Here is a 14,714-nt window from a genome sequence, read left to right as displayed (position 1 = left end):
TAACGTAGCATTAAGTGTTTATCCCTGGCAATCATTTCATCAGCGTTTGCTCGAGAATATTGAGCGTGTATGTGTGTAAGAGCGAGTGTGAGTATGAGAGTTAATGACTGCGCGCGCTCGGGGCAGGGGGCGCGCGCACGAGAGAATGAATTCATTCAAATCTGTTGCTTTGGTGAATCTCCGCCCGACGGAGCCCAGAGAGATGCTGCTGCTGCTCCTTTAGAAGGACACCATGAGAAATCACAGGGAGAATCGCGACGAGTTACTCAATATTTCAGCTTTGTACGCAGGATGACATTAACACAATATTAAGATGGAATACTGACACACTTGCGCCATTGAGTGATATTAAAATAAGACAAAAGAGATGAGTATAATTACTTTATCTTTGCTGTTGTGTGCTGACCTACTGGATTTCGTTATAGGTAAGTTTTACTTGAATTATGTATGATATGAGCAGTCAGCTGTTTTGAGAACAACTACAAATGTGATAAAGTCATGCCATATTGATAGTTTTTTTTTTCTTTCTGCAAATCAAGTATCACACTTCAGACTGAATGCATTTATGTCCTTAACTTTATACTGTACAGTTTTAAATATTTTAGTTGTATGTCAATACCAAACCACCTAAAGCACATCTGCACTATTTACGTCCTCCAGTAAGTTCCACACTGTATGAATGCTATATTGATTGCACGATTGAGGTGGCTTTTCCTTTAAACTCAGGTGCACTTCTGTCTAATAATTTTGATGGGTGGTTATTTTGAGGATAAAGCTTAATCTTTTGTCCTGACCCAGTTTTATGAGGGGTTATCTGCACTCTGAAATAATGAAAGGTCATTGATTACAGAACAATAGTGCAGGAATATCTAAGGTTATCAAGAGCAAGCTAATATATGTAAGGAATAATTTTGCTTTTGTGGGTGACTACAGTTTTATTTTTTTTATTTCATGCTTATGCATTCATAAGAGAGAAAGAGTGCTTGTTCTGGACATGAATTAGTAATAGCAACTCCTTACTGTAACTCAATAATGCTGGCTAGCTTCATGTCATATCTCATTCCCTTGAGGCGGGCACTTAATGTCACCGGTCAGATCATATTAGAGGTACAGAGACTTTGGGAAATGCATCATTAGCAGTGTTTCTTTATTTATAATGATATGAATGCAGTTTGACTTTAAGCCTTTTAAGTGTTCACCTTTAGATCTGATTTCTATCCAAGGCTTTGCAACAGATATAAAATTCAGGTTGTATATGGTGCATAGGATGATACCCAGGCTTAGTTATTGTTTAATTAGATTTGGAGTGAAAAGTTGACAGAATTGGAAGTTAAATTTAAATTATTGTACCAGCATGACTTTACAGAAAAGATGTAACTAAATGTGAAAGATTGGGGCAAACCAAATGTAAAGGTTTAAGAATACGACGTTAAAAACCATATTTATTGAACATTAATGTGAATATGGGTGTGAGGGGGGGCATACATGTCTTCCTCATTGTGTATGGTGGTTACCTATCAATCAGTGTCAACGGATGTCATTTTTGATCAATCTCTCATGTAAAAGTTTCAGATTGCGTCATCTTCATATAGATAACACAAATGTCAAACCTTCTTGTTAGCACGCTAAACATTTTTAATACACTCTAACCTTTGATATGCTTTTATGCATGTTTACATAATCAAATAGATTACTGAAATCATCTCAGTTGACCCAACTAATCCCTGCACATCACCATTAACATTCCCAGCCAACAATGACAACGTTGACCAGAGATTGATTTTCTCAGATTTCCAAGATTATTTCAGTCTATAAAATGTGCTTATGTGGAGTGGTACTGTCATAAACCCTAAACATGTACATGGTCTCCACTCACTAAGCCTCCTAAAGGACACTCTGTAGCATTTGCTCAGTAAATGATGACATGATGAAGTAAGGATCACAGGACATCCCAGACATTGTCCAGTGCCGCATATGGGGCATCCTACAGAATCACTTGGTTGATGGAGAAAAATACCATGGATTAGGGAAAGAAGAAAAACACACTGAAAATAATCCATTCACTGACGTCACAGTTTTAAAAAAGCCAATACGGTGGAGCAGTGGGATTTTGTAGGTCAGTGAATTTGTGACAGATTATAGGCCGATTGCCTCCCACTCTGAAGCCTGCGCTCGGTACATGGTGACTCTTTCAATGGAACTGCAGCACTCAGCAAGACACGGCTGCTTTCCACGGTTGTTCAAGGTACAGAGGCATTTCATGCTTTCTGTCTGATGTTGGTAAAAATTTGAGTAACAGTTGTAAAATAAGCCCCTTTCTCTTTATTGAGACAGGGACACAGCTCTGGCAGTAGTGATGGATGGAAGATGTGGAAGAGATGAAATGTAGCTCTTGAAGCATCAAACTACACAAAGAATCCGTCCTTGTGACAGACATTATGTAATATTGTAATGCGCTGAACAATGCGTGTGTGTGCAACATCTTTTCAAATCTATTCTAGACAGATGAAAACAGATGGGTGTTTGATTTATAGTGTATTTGATTTAGCTCTGCTTTGCTTTTTTGTGTTTTGTCTCATTTTGCTTCTTTTATTTTTGCTTTGTTTTGTTACTTTCCGTTTTGTTTTGTAGTGTATTTTTTGTGTTGCTTAGTTTTTTGTTCGTGTTTACTTTGTGTTTAGTTTTGTTTCACTTTGCTTCTTTTACTTTGTTTTGATTCTTTACGTTTTGATATTTTTGTTTTGTTTTGTTTATTTGTTTTGTTTTGTTTAGTTTTGTTTGATTTCATCAAAGAGGTGAAATGGGAACATTCTCTGAAAAACAGACATTGCAATACTTTTTGTTTAGTTTTGTTTCACTTTGCTTCTTTTACTTTGTTTTGATTCTTTACGTTTTGTTATTTTGCTTTGTTTTGTTTATTTGTTGTGTTTAGTTTTGTTTCATTTCATCAAAGAGGTGAAATGGGAACATTCTCGGCAAAACAGACAGCAATATAGACATAGCTGTCAGATATGTGCCGATGAAAATCTGTTATTTATTGTTTATTTTATAGGGTATTTTACTTTGTTTAGTTTTATTTTGTTAATGTATTTGTTTTGTTAATGTTTATTGTTTTATCATAGAAATGATTTGGGTAAAACAATGCAAAATTGTTTGATACTTGGAACACTGCCGGCATAATAATGGAATAATGGATAATTGTTTGATACTAACATTGTCTGCAATATGGACATTGTTTTTAGAACAATGTTTCCGTCATAACAAGTAGATTTTGTTAAATAATAGATAATTAGGGATACCTGTCAGATATGCACTGATGAAAGTCTGTTATTTCTTGCAGTGAGGAGATTAAACATGAATGAAACATAGCACTGAGACTATGTGGACTTCTCAAAACATCATATTAGTTTTTGCAATCATGCTTTTTGATCTGAAATATTCACAACTTGGATCAAGAGCTCATTATATGCTATAATTTCACTGTCATTGCAGCATGACCTCTCTTGGGGGAGGTTTATATTGGGTTCTTCAAAAGCACTCGGTTTTGCTAACTTATGACTTAATGGTTTCAGAAATGAGGAGAGCACTGTAATTTTGCTGGGGCTCATTGCTGGTAATTTGAATGGGATTTTAAAGGAGGACTGTGCAATTTGAGAATGTAATAAAGCATTCAGGAAGTGACACTGCTATCTTTTTCCAGGTTATTTAACAGTCACCATTGAGCCTCTCCCTCCTGTGGTTATGGGGGACACAGTGACTTTGAAGTGCAATTTCAGGACGGATGGCAACTTACGAGAGATTGTGTGGTTTCGGGTAAGTGGGGTCCGAGCTTCATCTTTGCATGATACACCCTTTATTTCAGCATCCTGGGGGAAAAAAAAAATCACTTGTTTTTCGGTGTGCTAGTTTTTCTGCTTTTTCAAACTCTTTTAGGTTGGTGTTCTGTTGGCAAACTGACGTTGTGAGAACAGAAGCTGTCAAAAATATGAAAATATATTCAGGATTAAGATTGAATGCCTCAGTGATTTTAGGACAAGCTGTTTTCATTTTGTCGTCACACAGAGCCATATGTGTGGCAGGATTGATGAGCTAACGGATAAAACATTCAATCAAAACACATCAGCATGCCAACACATTTCCATGACATTTTAAATAAAACTCTGCCATATCATTTGCAATGTATCATATGTTTATTTAATTACTCAGAAAATCACAAATGATCAGCTTTGCTGCTTCTGTCCTCCTCTGAAAATGATACAAAGGTCATATGCTAATAGTGGCCCCAAACACTGTTTGGATACTTACAGGATTATTTTACTTTAAAATGGAAAATACCCCAAGATTTACTCACCTTCAAGCCATCCTAGGTGTATATGACATTCTTCTTTCTGATGAACACAACCGGAGTTACATTAATAAATATCCTGGCACGTCCAACGAGTTTGAAGCTCAGTTACGGCATGTCAGTTACTCTTTTTTCATAAGTTGAATACAGAAGGCGTAGGACGTAGCGTAAGCGTTTTGAACTGCGAGAGGCATTACACTTTCTTCGTAAGTTGAATACTGAAGGCGGTCTGGTGGAAGCTAGATATTTTACTCTATAACTTGTTATAAACTTGTTGATTGCGTTTGCTTCAGACTTGTTGGTCCCGTTCACTGCCATTATAAAGCTTGGACACGTCAGGATATTTATTAATATAACTCCGGTTGTGTTCATCAGAAAGAAGAAACCTAGGATGGCTTGAGGGTGAGTAAATCTTGGGGTAATTTTCATTTTAAATTGAACTAATCCTTTAAGTCACAATTAAAAATGTATAAATGTCTTTGCGTTGGATAACAAAACATCAGCTATTTTTTTAAATTTATTATATCTTTCAAAATTATGACAAAAGTATTGGACACCAAAGTCATTCGGGTTTCCATAGAATGCATGAACTAATAAAAATGTAAATGTAATCTTAACATCAATTGAAATCGTTTTGAATCAAAATGTGTAAATGGAGTTGTAAAATGTTAATGGATCATGTCCATAATTCATACATCCACAAAAAATTAGTTTGACAGCAGTTGGTTAAAAGTAATTGAGAAAATGATTCAGAAAAGTAAAGTTAGTCCTGAGACAAGAACTGGCTTTAATTCTGGAGTTTATCTTATAAAATGAAATTCATACATTTATAAGCCTGATTTTAGTCCAAATGTGGCACCTAAACATTTTAAACTGAATTATTGCTGATAATCAAGCATTTACTATGAACAGGGAAACATTTGTAAATACAAAATGATTTCTCTCAGCTCTCAACTTTTACCCTGATCAGTTTATGATAGAATATATTGTCATTGTTTTCATAGGTGACGGAAGGTGGAACATCAAAACAGAAAATTTTCACCTACGACGCCATGTATAACACCAATTTTTCTCACATGGAGGACTTTCGGAGAAGAGAGGACCTTGTTTACCAGTCAACTGTCAGGTTATAGTTATACCCAGCAGAGCACAGTTTATAGGGGATATTACTTGGCTTTCCTCTCAGCATGTACCGTGCTATTTTTATGACTGCTGTTATGTGTTTAGACAGATTGTTCCTCAATGTTCCCAGGCTCCCTGAGGTTCAAATGGAAGATGATGGACCATATGAATGCCATGTGGGGATCTATGACAGGGCATCTAGAGAGAAGGTGGTCTTGGCATCTGGGAGTATCACTCTTAATGTCATGTGTAGGTTCAAAACTTTGATGCATTGTTGATTATATAGTTAAACAACCGCTGTAATGTGCTTCAGTATGTAGTTACATTAACATAAAACCCATTATAATTGTTAGTGAGTGCCATTTATGTTAGACTTTAAAGGGAATAGTTCAGCCATAAATGAAAATTCTGTCATTGTTTACTCACCCTCATGTTGTTATAAACCTGTATGACTTTTTCTTCTGCAGAACAATAATTATTTTGAAGGACATTCATTTGAAAACATTCATTGTATGAACAAAAATATCTTCTTTAGTGTTCCACACAAGAAAGAAAGGTTTGAAACTACATGAGGGTGAGTAAAAGACAGAATTCATTCAGTTTTTTTTCTGTGAACTATCCCTTTAACCATAATCATTGAAACAAAAGTCCAGTGAGTACTTTTACAGATAATCAAATGTAATAATGATAATAGGATATTCATGATTAACTACTAAAAAAAGATTCTTATTATGATTAAGCAGTATTTTTAGATTAATAATAATGTGGCCCAAATGTGGAACCATAACCAAGATTTCAAATTCTCAGTCACACATCTCTCTTTATTATTTGCCTCTGCGTGTGCCTTCATGCCCATAAAAATCTGGGAATTCATCAGGGTATTAATGCAATTTCCCTCTGCATGCACTTGTAAATTAATAAATTTCAACAGTAATTTGCCGTGACATGTAAGTGAGACACGAAGTAGAGTTCATTTAATAGCAGCAAAGAAATCATCATCAAGATTTCACATGGATTACTGACTTAAATCAAGAGATTGTGCTATTGTGATATAAATCTTGCCTCCTAATGCACTTTGCCTATAAACTGAAAGCTCATTAAATGAGGATCTCCTAGCTTGCGGTCTGAAGCACAAAAGTACCCTTGAGGGAAAGATACTAATAATTACTTTGAATGCTGCACTGTCTTCTCTCCTTATCTCTTTGAATTTCTGTAGTGACGCTATCGATTTATAACGAGTTTTTAATGTCTTTGTCTTTCTCAGCTCCACCAAAATCAATATCTGTTGAGGCAGCGAATCAGCCAGCTCGATTCAATCGCTACGAGGCTCAAAACTTCACGCTTGTTTGCATTGTAACTGGAGGAAAACCTGCCCCTGTGGTTAGTAGAAGAATAATGTACAAGCTTTAAATTAAAACTTAAATAAAGACTTACACGTACAAAGCAGAGGTTATTTAAATAGAAATGTTTTAGTTGCTTAGTAATTATTTCTTCCCCAAATTCAGGTGTACTTCAAGAGGGATGGGGAACTTATTGAAGTCCATCCTTTCACATCCTCCGAGAAAGTGGAAAACAGAGGCTTGCTTTCTGCCAAGGATAACCAACCGCTTATCAGCCGAGAACTGGACGATACAAAAGTGCAGAAGTCTCTTTCTTTCCTGGGCCCTTACAGCGAACCGGTGCGTCTGGATAAGGACCGGCCCCAGCGTAGCTACACGTCTGGAGCCCCTGGCCAGGAGGAACCCAGTCCCACCACAGAGGTCATCCCAGAGACTGTGATCAGCCGAGAGTTTCCCCGCTGGGTGCTGAGCTCAAGCCCACTGTACTATTTCAACCATACGCAGTCTGAGCTTCATGATGGTACTATGGAGGTCCAAGCTATGCTGACCTGGCACTTGAACCCACAACTGGACAATGAGGCTCTGTTCAGCTGTGAAGTCAAGCACCCGGCTCTATCCATGCCCATGAAGGCAGAGGTTACACTCTGTGAGTGTGGATTATATACATTACCAGATACAGTTACTGAGGGCTCTGTTTGTTATGTATGTTTATTAGGGGTGCACAATATATCGGTACCAGTTTATTATCAGCTGGTATTAGAGTTTTTCATTTTTTCCATTTTTCCATTTAGATTACCTTTGCGGTCATCTAACACTCGCTTAATCTTCATATTTAACCACACTGTTATATGTATTCTTTAGCCAATTTAAAAATGAATATCCATTTTTCATATACTGTACATTATAATGTTGTGATGCCTGCATTCACTTTAAAACTATTTCAAAAAGATTTTATTTGTAATTTATTTAGTTAAAATAGTATAGAAGTTTTATGGCAGCCATAACATGAAAATAATTCATAGCCTGTGTATAATTATTTTCATGTTATGGGGTTAAAGGGTTAGTTCACCCAAAAATGAAAATTCTGTGATGTATTACTCACCCTCATGTCGTTCCAAACCCGTAAGACCTTCGTTCATCTTCAGAACACAAATTAAGATATTTTTGATGAAATCTGGGAGACTTCTCCATAGACAGCAATTTAATTACCATTTTTAAAGCTCAGAAAGACATCGTTAAAATAGTCCTTGTGACTACCTTAATTTTATGAAGAGACGAGAATACTTTTTATGCGCAAAAACAAAACAAAAATAATGACTTTATTCAACAATTCCTTGTCTTCCGTGTCATTCTCCTACGCTGTTTACGTTCAGCGCTTCCAGGTTCTATGTCAGAACCCCGGCTCAGTATTGGCCGACGCTGTTCACGTGAGCAGCACGACATATGCGTGTGATGGTGACGCAGAAGCTGGCAAATAATGAGTCGGCGTTCTGACGTAGAACGCGGAAGCACTGCACTGTGTTTACAACGTCAACAGTGTAGGAGACTGACAGGGAAAAGAAGAAATTGTTGAATAAAGTCGTTATTTTTGTTTGTTTTTTGCACACAAAAAGTATTCTTGTCGCTTCATAACATTAAGGTTGAACCACTGTAGTCATGTGGATGATTTTAACGATGTCTTTAGGACCTTTCTGGGCCTTAAAAGTGGTAATTAAATTGATGTCTATTGAGGAGTCAGAGTTTATCAAAAATCTCCTAATTTGTGTTCCGAAGATTGGAACGACATGAGGGTGAGTAATTAATGACAGAATTTTCATTTTTGGGTGAACTAACCCTTTAAACTTCTATACTATTTGTGTAGAATACAAATAGTATAGAATAGAACACCTTGACTCAATCCCTCCTACGACATAATGACAACGCTTTCATTTCTCACTGTTTACAAGCTGCTCCAAAAGGCCCGAAACTCTCGGTGGCTCCAGGCAGAGCGAAAGTGGGAGACACGGTTCGCATCAAAGTGGAGGGATTCCAAATGGGACCCAAAGCGGTACAATCATGAAAGAAGAAATGTTTCTAGAATATGAAGTGGGGCAAATAAATTATTTGTAAATAATGCAACTTAACAGTAGCAGTGATTCATGTTTTTGTATGAGCAAAATATGACTATGCTAATTTGAATGCACTGCATTTTGTTTTATAGTTGGCAGCAGCTAATGTTTAACAATTATAATTCCTACCAATGTCTTGTGGAAATGTTGAACTAAATAATTAAGTTGCTTTTGATGTTTTATAGTAGACCTTAAATGTTTTTGAGAGCTTCTTTTGAAAATTGTTTAATATTCTCCTCAAGTATAAAATATATGAGCAAATGAATACTGCCAACGGTGTTTAGTAAATATATATCAATTATTAAAAAGAGGTCTCTTAAGCAACCCTTATAAATATTTTAGCTTTGTTTATAATTTTTCAGACTTGAGTGCAGAAAAATATACACTATATACTATATATGCCAGTGCTAAGTATAACCATGCTCAATGTTTTTGACTCAATATTTTGACTTTCTCTTTGTGCTGCAGAATGAAGTGTTTCCAGAGCCTCTGTTCACATGGACACGTGTGGGAGGACCTCTGCTGGATGGAAGTGAGGAGAGATTTGGTAAAGTACTGGTTCTGGAGAGAGTCCCAGCTGAGCTCAACGGCTCAATGTACCGCTGCACAGTCCAAAACCCTTTGGGATCTACCAACACGCACACCCGCCTCATAGTATTTGGTCAGTACCAACCGCATCACAAGCAATTCAAGTGGCCTGCAGCCAACACTCAGATGCCTCATACTGTTCAGTTTCTACCTAAGATGTGCATGCTTCACAATGCTGGATCCACATCTGACACTCAGTGTTTTGTCTGTATCCAGCACTTGCATGCTTTAAAATGTTGAAACCATTCCCAAACATCCTTATTTCTCACAGTGTTTTGTTTGTACTCAGTAATTAAATGCCCCATACTGTTCAGTGAGATTCAATCGCTGTAAGCTGTTTGTTTCCAAAAGACATCACAGTGTTTGATCAGTAGACTCATAGTCTATGGTCAAAGTCTGTGGTCAATTTTTAATACCATCATGCATAACATTAAAGGGATAGTTCACCCAAAAATGAAAATTCTGTCATCATTTACTCACACTCGGGTTGTTCTAAACCTGTATGAGTTTCTTTCTTCTGGCGAACACAAAAGAAGATATTTTGAAGAATATAGTTAATGAGACAGTTGATGGGCCCCATTAACTTCCATACTATGAAAAAAATATATATAATATATAAGTCAGTGAGGCCTGTCAACAGTTTGGATAAAGACATTCTTCAAAATATCTTCTTTTGTGATCACCAGAAGAAAAAATTCATACAGATTTGGAACAACTTGAGGGTGAGTAAATGACAGAATTTTCATTTTTTAGTGAACTATCCCTTTAAATCTGTAAGACTGAAATGAAAAATGCAACCATTCACGGATTTAAAGTTGCACCTAGTAATGTTTTTCCTCATTAAAAAGTTTTATACATAAATAAAATAATGGTATTTTTAAAATCATGTACACTCACCGAAGAAGTCTCCAGTCTCAGTAGCTTAAAGTAGCTTAATGAAATCAAAATTGCCAATTATTTTGTATATTTTATGGAATATTGCAGTGTTTGATGATTTATAAATGTATGTGCCACCATAATCTTTAATCTCTTCTCTGATAATGTGTTTACTGGCACGAGGGCTGAACAACCAGTCACTCACATGAGATCGCAGAAATAGCAAACGACAAGAATCTAATCCAGGGGTGTCCAAACTTTTTTAAAAGGGGGCCAGATTCGATGTTGTGGACACATCTGGGGGCTGGTTCCTTATATATATATATATATATATATATATATATATATATATATATACACACATACATACATATATACATATTAATTACATGTTTTGTTTCTTTAAAACATGACAGATTTGACAAAAGCTTGAGCTGACAGAAGAATAGCTTGAGGACACAGATGTGAATTTAATACACAAACAATATCTGTAAAACTTAAAGGGTGAAATTTAAATATTATTACTGAGTTAGAACTCTATTCTTATTTAAATTAAAAGTACTCTAATTAGATCACTGGAGGTAAAACCACACATGGCACCTCACTAACGTTACATGGTAAAAAGTAAAAATATTGTTTCTATATCTAGAATGGATATTTAGTCTATAAACACATTTAATATAAATGCACAAAATTGCAAGTTTATGACAAAAATCAGTCTGCAATTTGGCCTTTATTACTCATTTAATACATGTCTAAATTAAAAATTAAATAAAATCAGATATTAACCTACATTTCTGACCAAATACCACGGTTACAGTTAGTGTTACCACAGTAAATCCATGATAAATGTTGCTGAATTGTTGGTTGAACAGTATTCTAACTGGATCGGCTCAATGTTTCTCCTGATTTGCACATTAGTGTTGTTGATTCAGTTAGCGCTGTTTCAACTGGCTTTAAACTGAATTAAATCACAGAGAGATTTGCAGCTTGTACCTGAGACCTCTACGCCGAATTCAAACACTTCTCTCTGGCTGTTTAGTGGTCCTGTGATCGAGACACTCATCAAGTAAACATTGTGAGCTCGTGAGTCGCGCGCTGCGCACTGACTGCGCTGTTTCGTTCGACTTTATTTGGCGCATTAATGTTTCCCTGGCCTAAAATCTAGTACTGCTACCTTATGTTGACATTGTGAAACTGCACGATTTGTAAATTATGCATGGCGGGCCACATAATAGATTTTAATAGACAAGCTGAAATTTATCCCCGGGCCGTAGTTTGGACACCCCTGATCTAATCGATTCCCAATTAATAAAATCAACTTTCTTTCTCATCTGCAAAGCCGTTTCACTCCGATATGTCACAATAGGGAAGAAAAGACTATCGCAACTTGTGCTTCATGTCGACAAAAGCTGTTTTATTTACACGAAGAGGGTAGCCACATGGCAGCCGCCATTTTGAGATCACATGACCAGCAAACGCTATCCACCTTATTCCTGACTAGCCTACTGCGTTTCGAATTATGGGTCGCACTTCCGGTTTGGGGAACTTCCATTTAAAAAAACTGAAACGAATCGTTTCAAATCATAAGGTTGCTCTACAAATAAAGCTTATCCGTCAGTTTGACTGAATGAGCTGTCAATTTTTCTTTCATGATTTATTTTCAGACATCATGAGAATAACGTAACGCTTGGTATTTTAACGTAACATGTTATAACAAGAATATCTATGGCAAGAGCTCTTTTCAGTCGCTGCTTTTTATCCTCGTGATTATTTTCTTTTGTCCCTTTGCATACCGCTGTAATAGTATGAAAAAGGACAACATATACTGCACATTTGTGGTCTGTTCTCCCGATATAATTTACGATATATCCCATTAATAATGCACGAAGAATCTCTCGTTTTTCTCCTCAAAGCCTCACGTCTCTGTCCAGGTTTGTTTTCACAGGTAAATACAATTTATTATCTGTAAAAATGATGGACATCACTTTGAAATTGTATCACGCAATGCTGAAGTTCATGAACATTTATTAAGTTAACGTATATTGCATAATACAGATATATTTAACCCGTCCGTTATTGCTGTGGAAAGAATCGCGCTTTTTCATGGCCTGTTGAAAGTACCTTGTTGATGCTTTTACACTTTTAAATGTCCTTTTAATGTTCGTTGGTTGAAGAGTGTACATATCATTGTACCCAGTTTAAAAATAAAACGTAATATTGCGTTCATAGAGCGAGCCTTTCACTGACTTATTACAGCTTAACGGAAGTTACACCCATAATTCGCTCAAAGCGTCATGGGGCGTAGGAATTAATCATCACCGAATGCAAGTAGAGCATGTCTAAAATGGCATCAGTAACTGACAACTTACTTTTGTATGATGGTGCATCCACACCACTAGGTGACAGTATAGATTCATGATGACCAGAATATCAGCAAGTTCAACATAACAAAATTTCTGAGGTTACATATTTCTGGGGTTTTTGTTGTTGTTTTTTTCAGTGTTTTCTGTGTTTTTATTTATATTTATGTTTTAACTAAAGCTAAAAATTTTGTTTGAACAGAAAATCCCAGGATCAAGAAGGAGACAAAAAATCTGAACCGTAAGGCACAAAAACATCCTACACATAAAATATCCTACAATATTCTACACTCTAAGCTCTCACAATGATTGTTGAATAATTTTCAGTTGGCGATTCTGCCGGGGACATGCTTGGACCCTCGCTGATGATGTTGCTGTTGTCATTGACTCTGGAGTTAACTTGAGCACTATGGGATGCGCGTTTCATTAGTACCCTTTATGATAATATGTCAGCTCCTCTGCCATCTCTTTCGCTGTCCAGCAGCTACGCTATAATCCAGGACTGAGATTGCAGCAGAGAAATATGTGCTCAGAATCAGAACGATAAGCTCAACCCACCCTGACCACCCCGTCCATCTACAGTTCAGCTCAGTTTGTTCCGCACCTGTTTTGTCACAATACAGTGACATATTCTTGCTTTGACTTCATTTTCTACATTGTATTTGTGCACAGCTGTGTTGCAGAAAAGGATTAGAGTGAAGTGGAATGGGTTGGCCCACATACAGATAATCCTGGACATACATTACAGCTTTCATCATTCTAAACAGCTTATTGTAATGTCATTTCATTAATGTTGTTCCTTAATATACCCGAGCTGTTGAGTGAAAAAAAATCACTCACTTGCTTTCAGAGCTGAAGCTATTGAAAGTTGAGGACCAGATTCACCTACTGCATATGACCTCTAGATGACAGTGTAGATCTACAGACCGAACACCTTTTTTATAAAGTCAATAAACCCTTTTGACTGGTGTTCACTGAGATGTTCCTCAAACAGTTATGTAATGCATTCTAGCGCAATGTCATTGTTTCTGCAGAGAAAATGGAATACCCAATGAACAAGGTGTGTTGCTACACTTGATAATAAATAAAGTCAAATTTTGAAATCCCCTTGCTAATTCTTTTTTTTTTTTTCCTGCTGAAATCCATACAAACGGCAAATGACTTGAAAATGTATGCTTTCCCATTTTCAATAATCCAATTATTATTACAAAATAAACAAATCTTCCGCCAAGCAGGCTAATACAGACTTCTATAGTATTTGATACAGATCATTATTCTAACCTTACTGAACGCTTCTGGTTGTCATTTTACATCGGCTTCGAACGCGGCTCATCCAATCAGAAGTAAACGTCGGAACTATGTGTGTTCGAGTCCTCAAATTCGATTGGCCAAGCGGCGTTCCAGTCCCACGATACCTTGCGTGTTTGCTAGTAAGAAAATGGAAACGTCACGCATTAATTTATTATTCATTCTTCATTCATACATACTGATGTCTGACATTTTTATTATATTTTACATTTATATTATTTTGATCTATATCCATTTTTAGGCATGGTATCTAACAAAAACATTATTTATTTTACATAAAGCAATCCGTGGAACCTTAAATGTGTTGTTTATAAGTTTTGCATCGCTAATTACCATTCACAACCAAGTTGTTTGCCGCCATTTTTCACGTCGACATGCACGCCCCTTCCAACATCACAACTCGGTCATTCATTCATGTGCTCGAAACTCGGTATTTCCGTCTCCTCTTGAAGGCCGAATCTCGTTATTGCTTAATTAACCTTCTGAATCAAAATATAAGTTATTTTATTGAACTTTTTTCACAGTTGAACATTCAATTGCAGAGATTTTGTAAATAAATGCCGCGTTGCCTTTCCTCAAAACGTCTAAGCGTTTTAGGAAGAGTTGGATGACAAATTAATAGATGCGCATTACTAATAAGTCTCCCAGCAGTGCTCACGATGAG

The 14,714-nt window shown here is 36.5% G+C and overlaps 1 protein-coding gene across 1 annotated transcript; it reads left to right on the top strand.

Moving 5' to 3' along the window:
- The first annotated feature begins 90 nt into the window (after nt 1-90).
- On the top strand, nt 91-13,849 carry igsf21b (immunoglobin superfamily, member 21b). Its single transcript, XM_051879136.1, has 10 exons — nt 91-425; nt 3,701-3,813; nt 5,350-5,471; nt 5,598-5,716; nt 6,732-6,847; nt 6,973-7,453; nt 8,754-8,854; nt 9,384-9,576; nt 12,945-12,983; nt 13,070-13,849. The coding sequence occupies exons 1-10, from the start codon at nt 368-370 to the stop codon at nt 13,144-13,146; spliced, it is 1,419 nt and encodes a 472-aa protein (XP_051735096.1). The 5' UTR covers nt 91-367; the 3' UTR covers nt 13,147-13,849.
- Nucleotides 13,850-14,714: the final 865 nt, after the last annotated feature.

Source organism: Ctenopharyngodon idella, chromosome 22 (assembly GCF_019924925.1).
Source record: "Ctenopharyngodon idella isolate HZGC_01 chromosome 22, HZGC01, whole genome shotgun sequence".
NCBI lineage: Eukaryota > Metazoa > Chordata > Actinopteri > Cypriniformes > Xenocyprididae > Ctenopharyngodon > Ctenopharyngodon idella.
Note: the sequence above shows the minus strand (reverse complement) of the source record. Positions and strands in the feature narration are given on the sequence as shown.

Excerpts from the sequence above, each read along its gene's own strand:
- igsf21b (XM_051879136.1), top strand. The coding sequence starts at position 368 with ATGAGTATAATTACTTTATCTTTGCTGTTGTGTGCTGACCTACTGGAT. Across the intron at positions 3,814-5,349 it reads GAGAGATTGTGTGGTTTCGG|GTGACGGAAGGTGGAACATC; the intron begins GTAAGTGGGGTC and ends TTGTTTTCATAG. Across the intron at positions 6,848-6,972 it reads GAGGAAAACCTGCCCCTGTG|GTGTACTTCAAGAGGGATGG; the intron begins GTTAGTAGAAGA and ends CCCCAAATTCAG.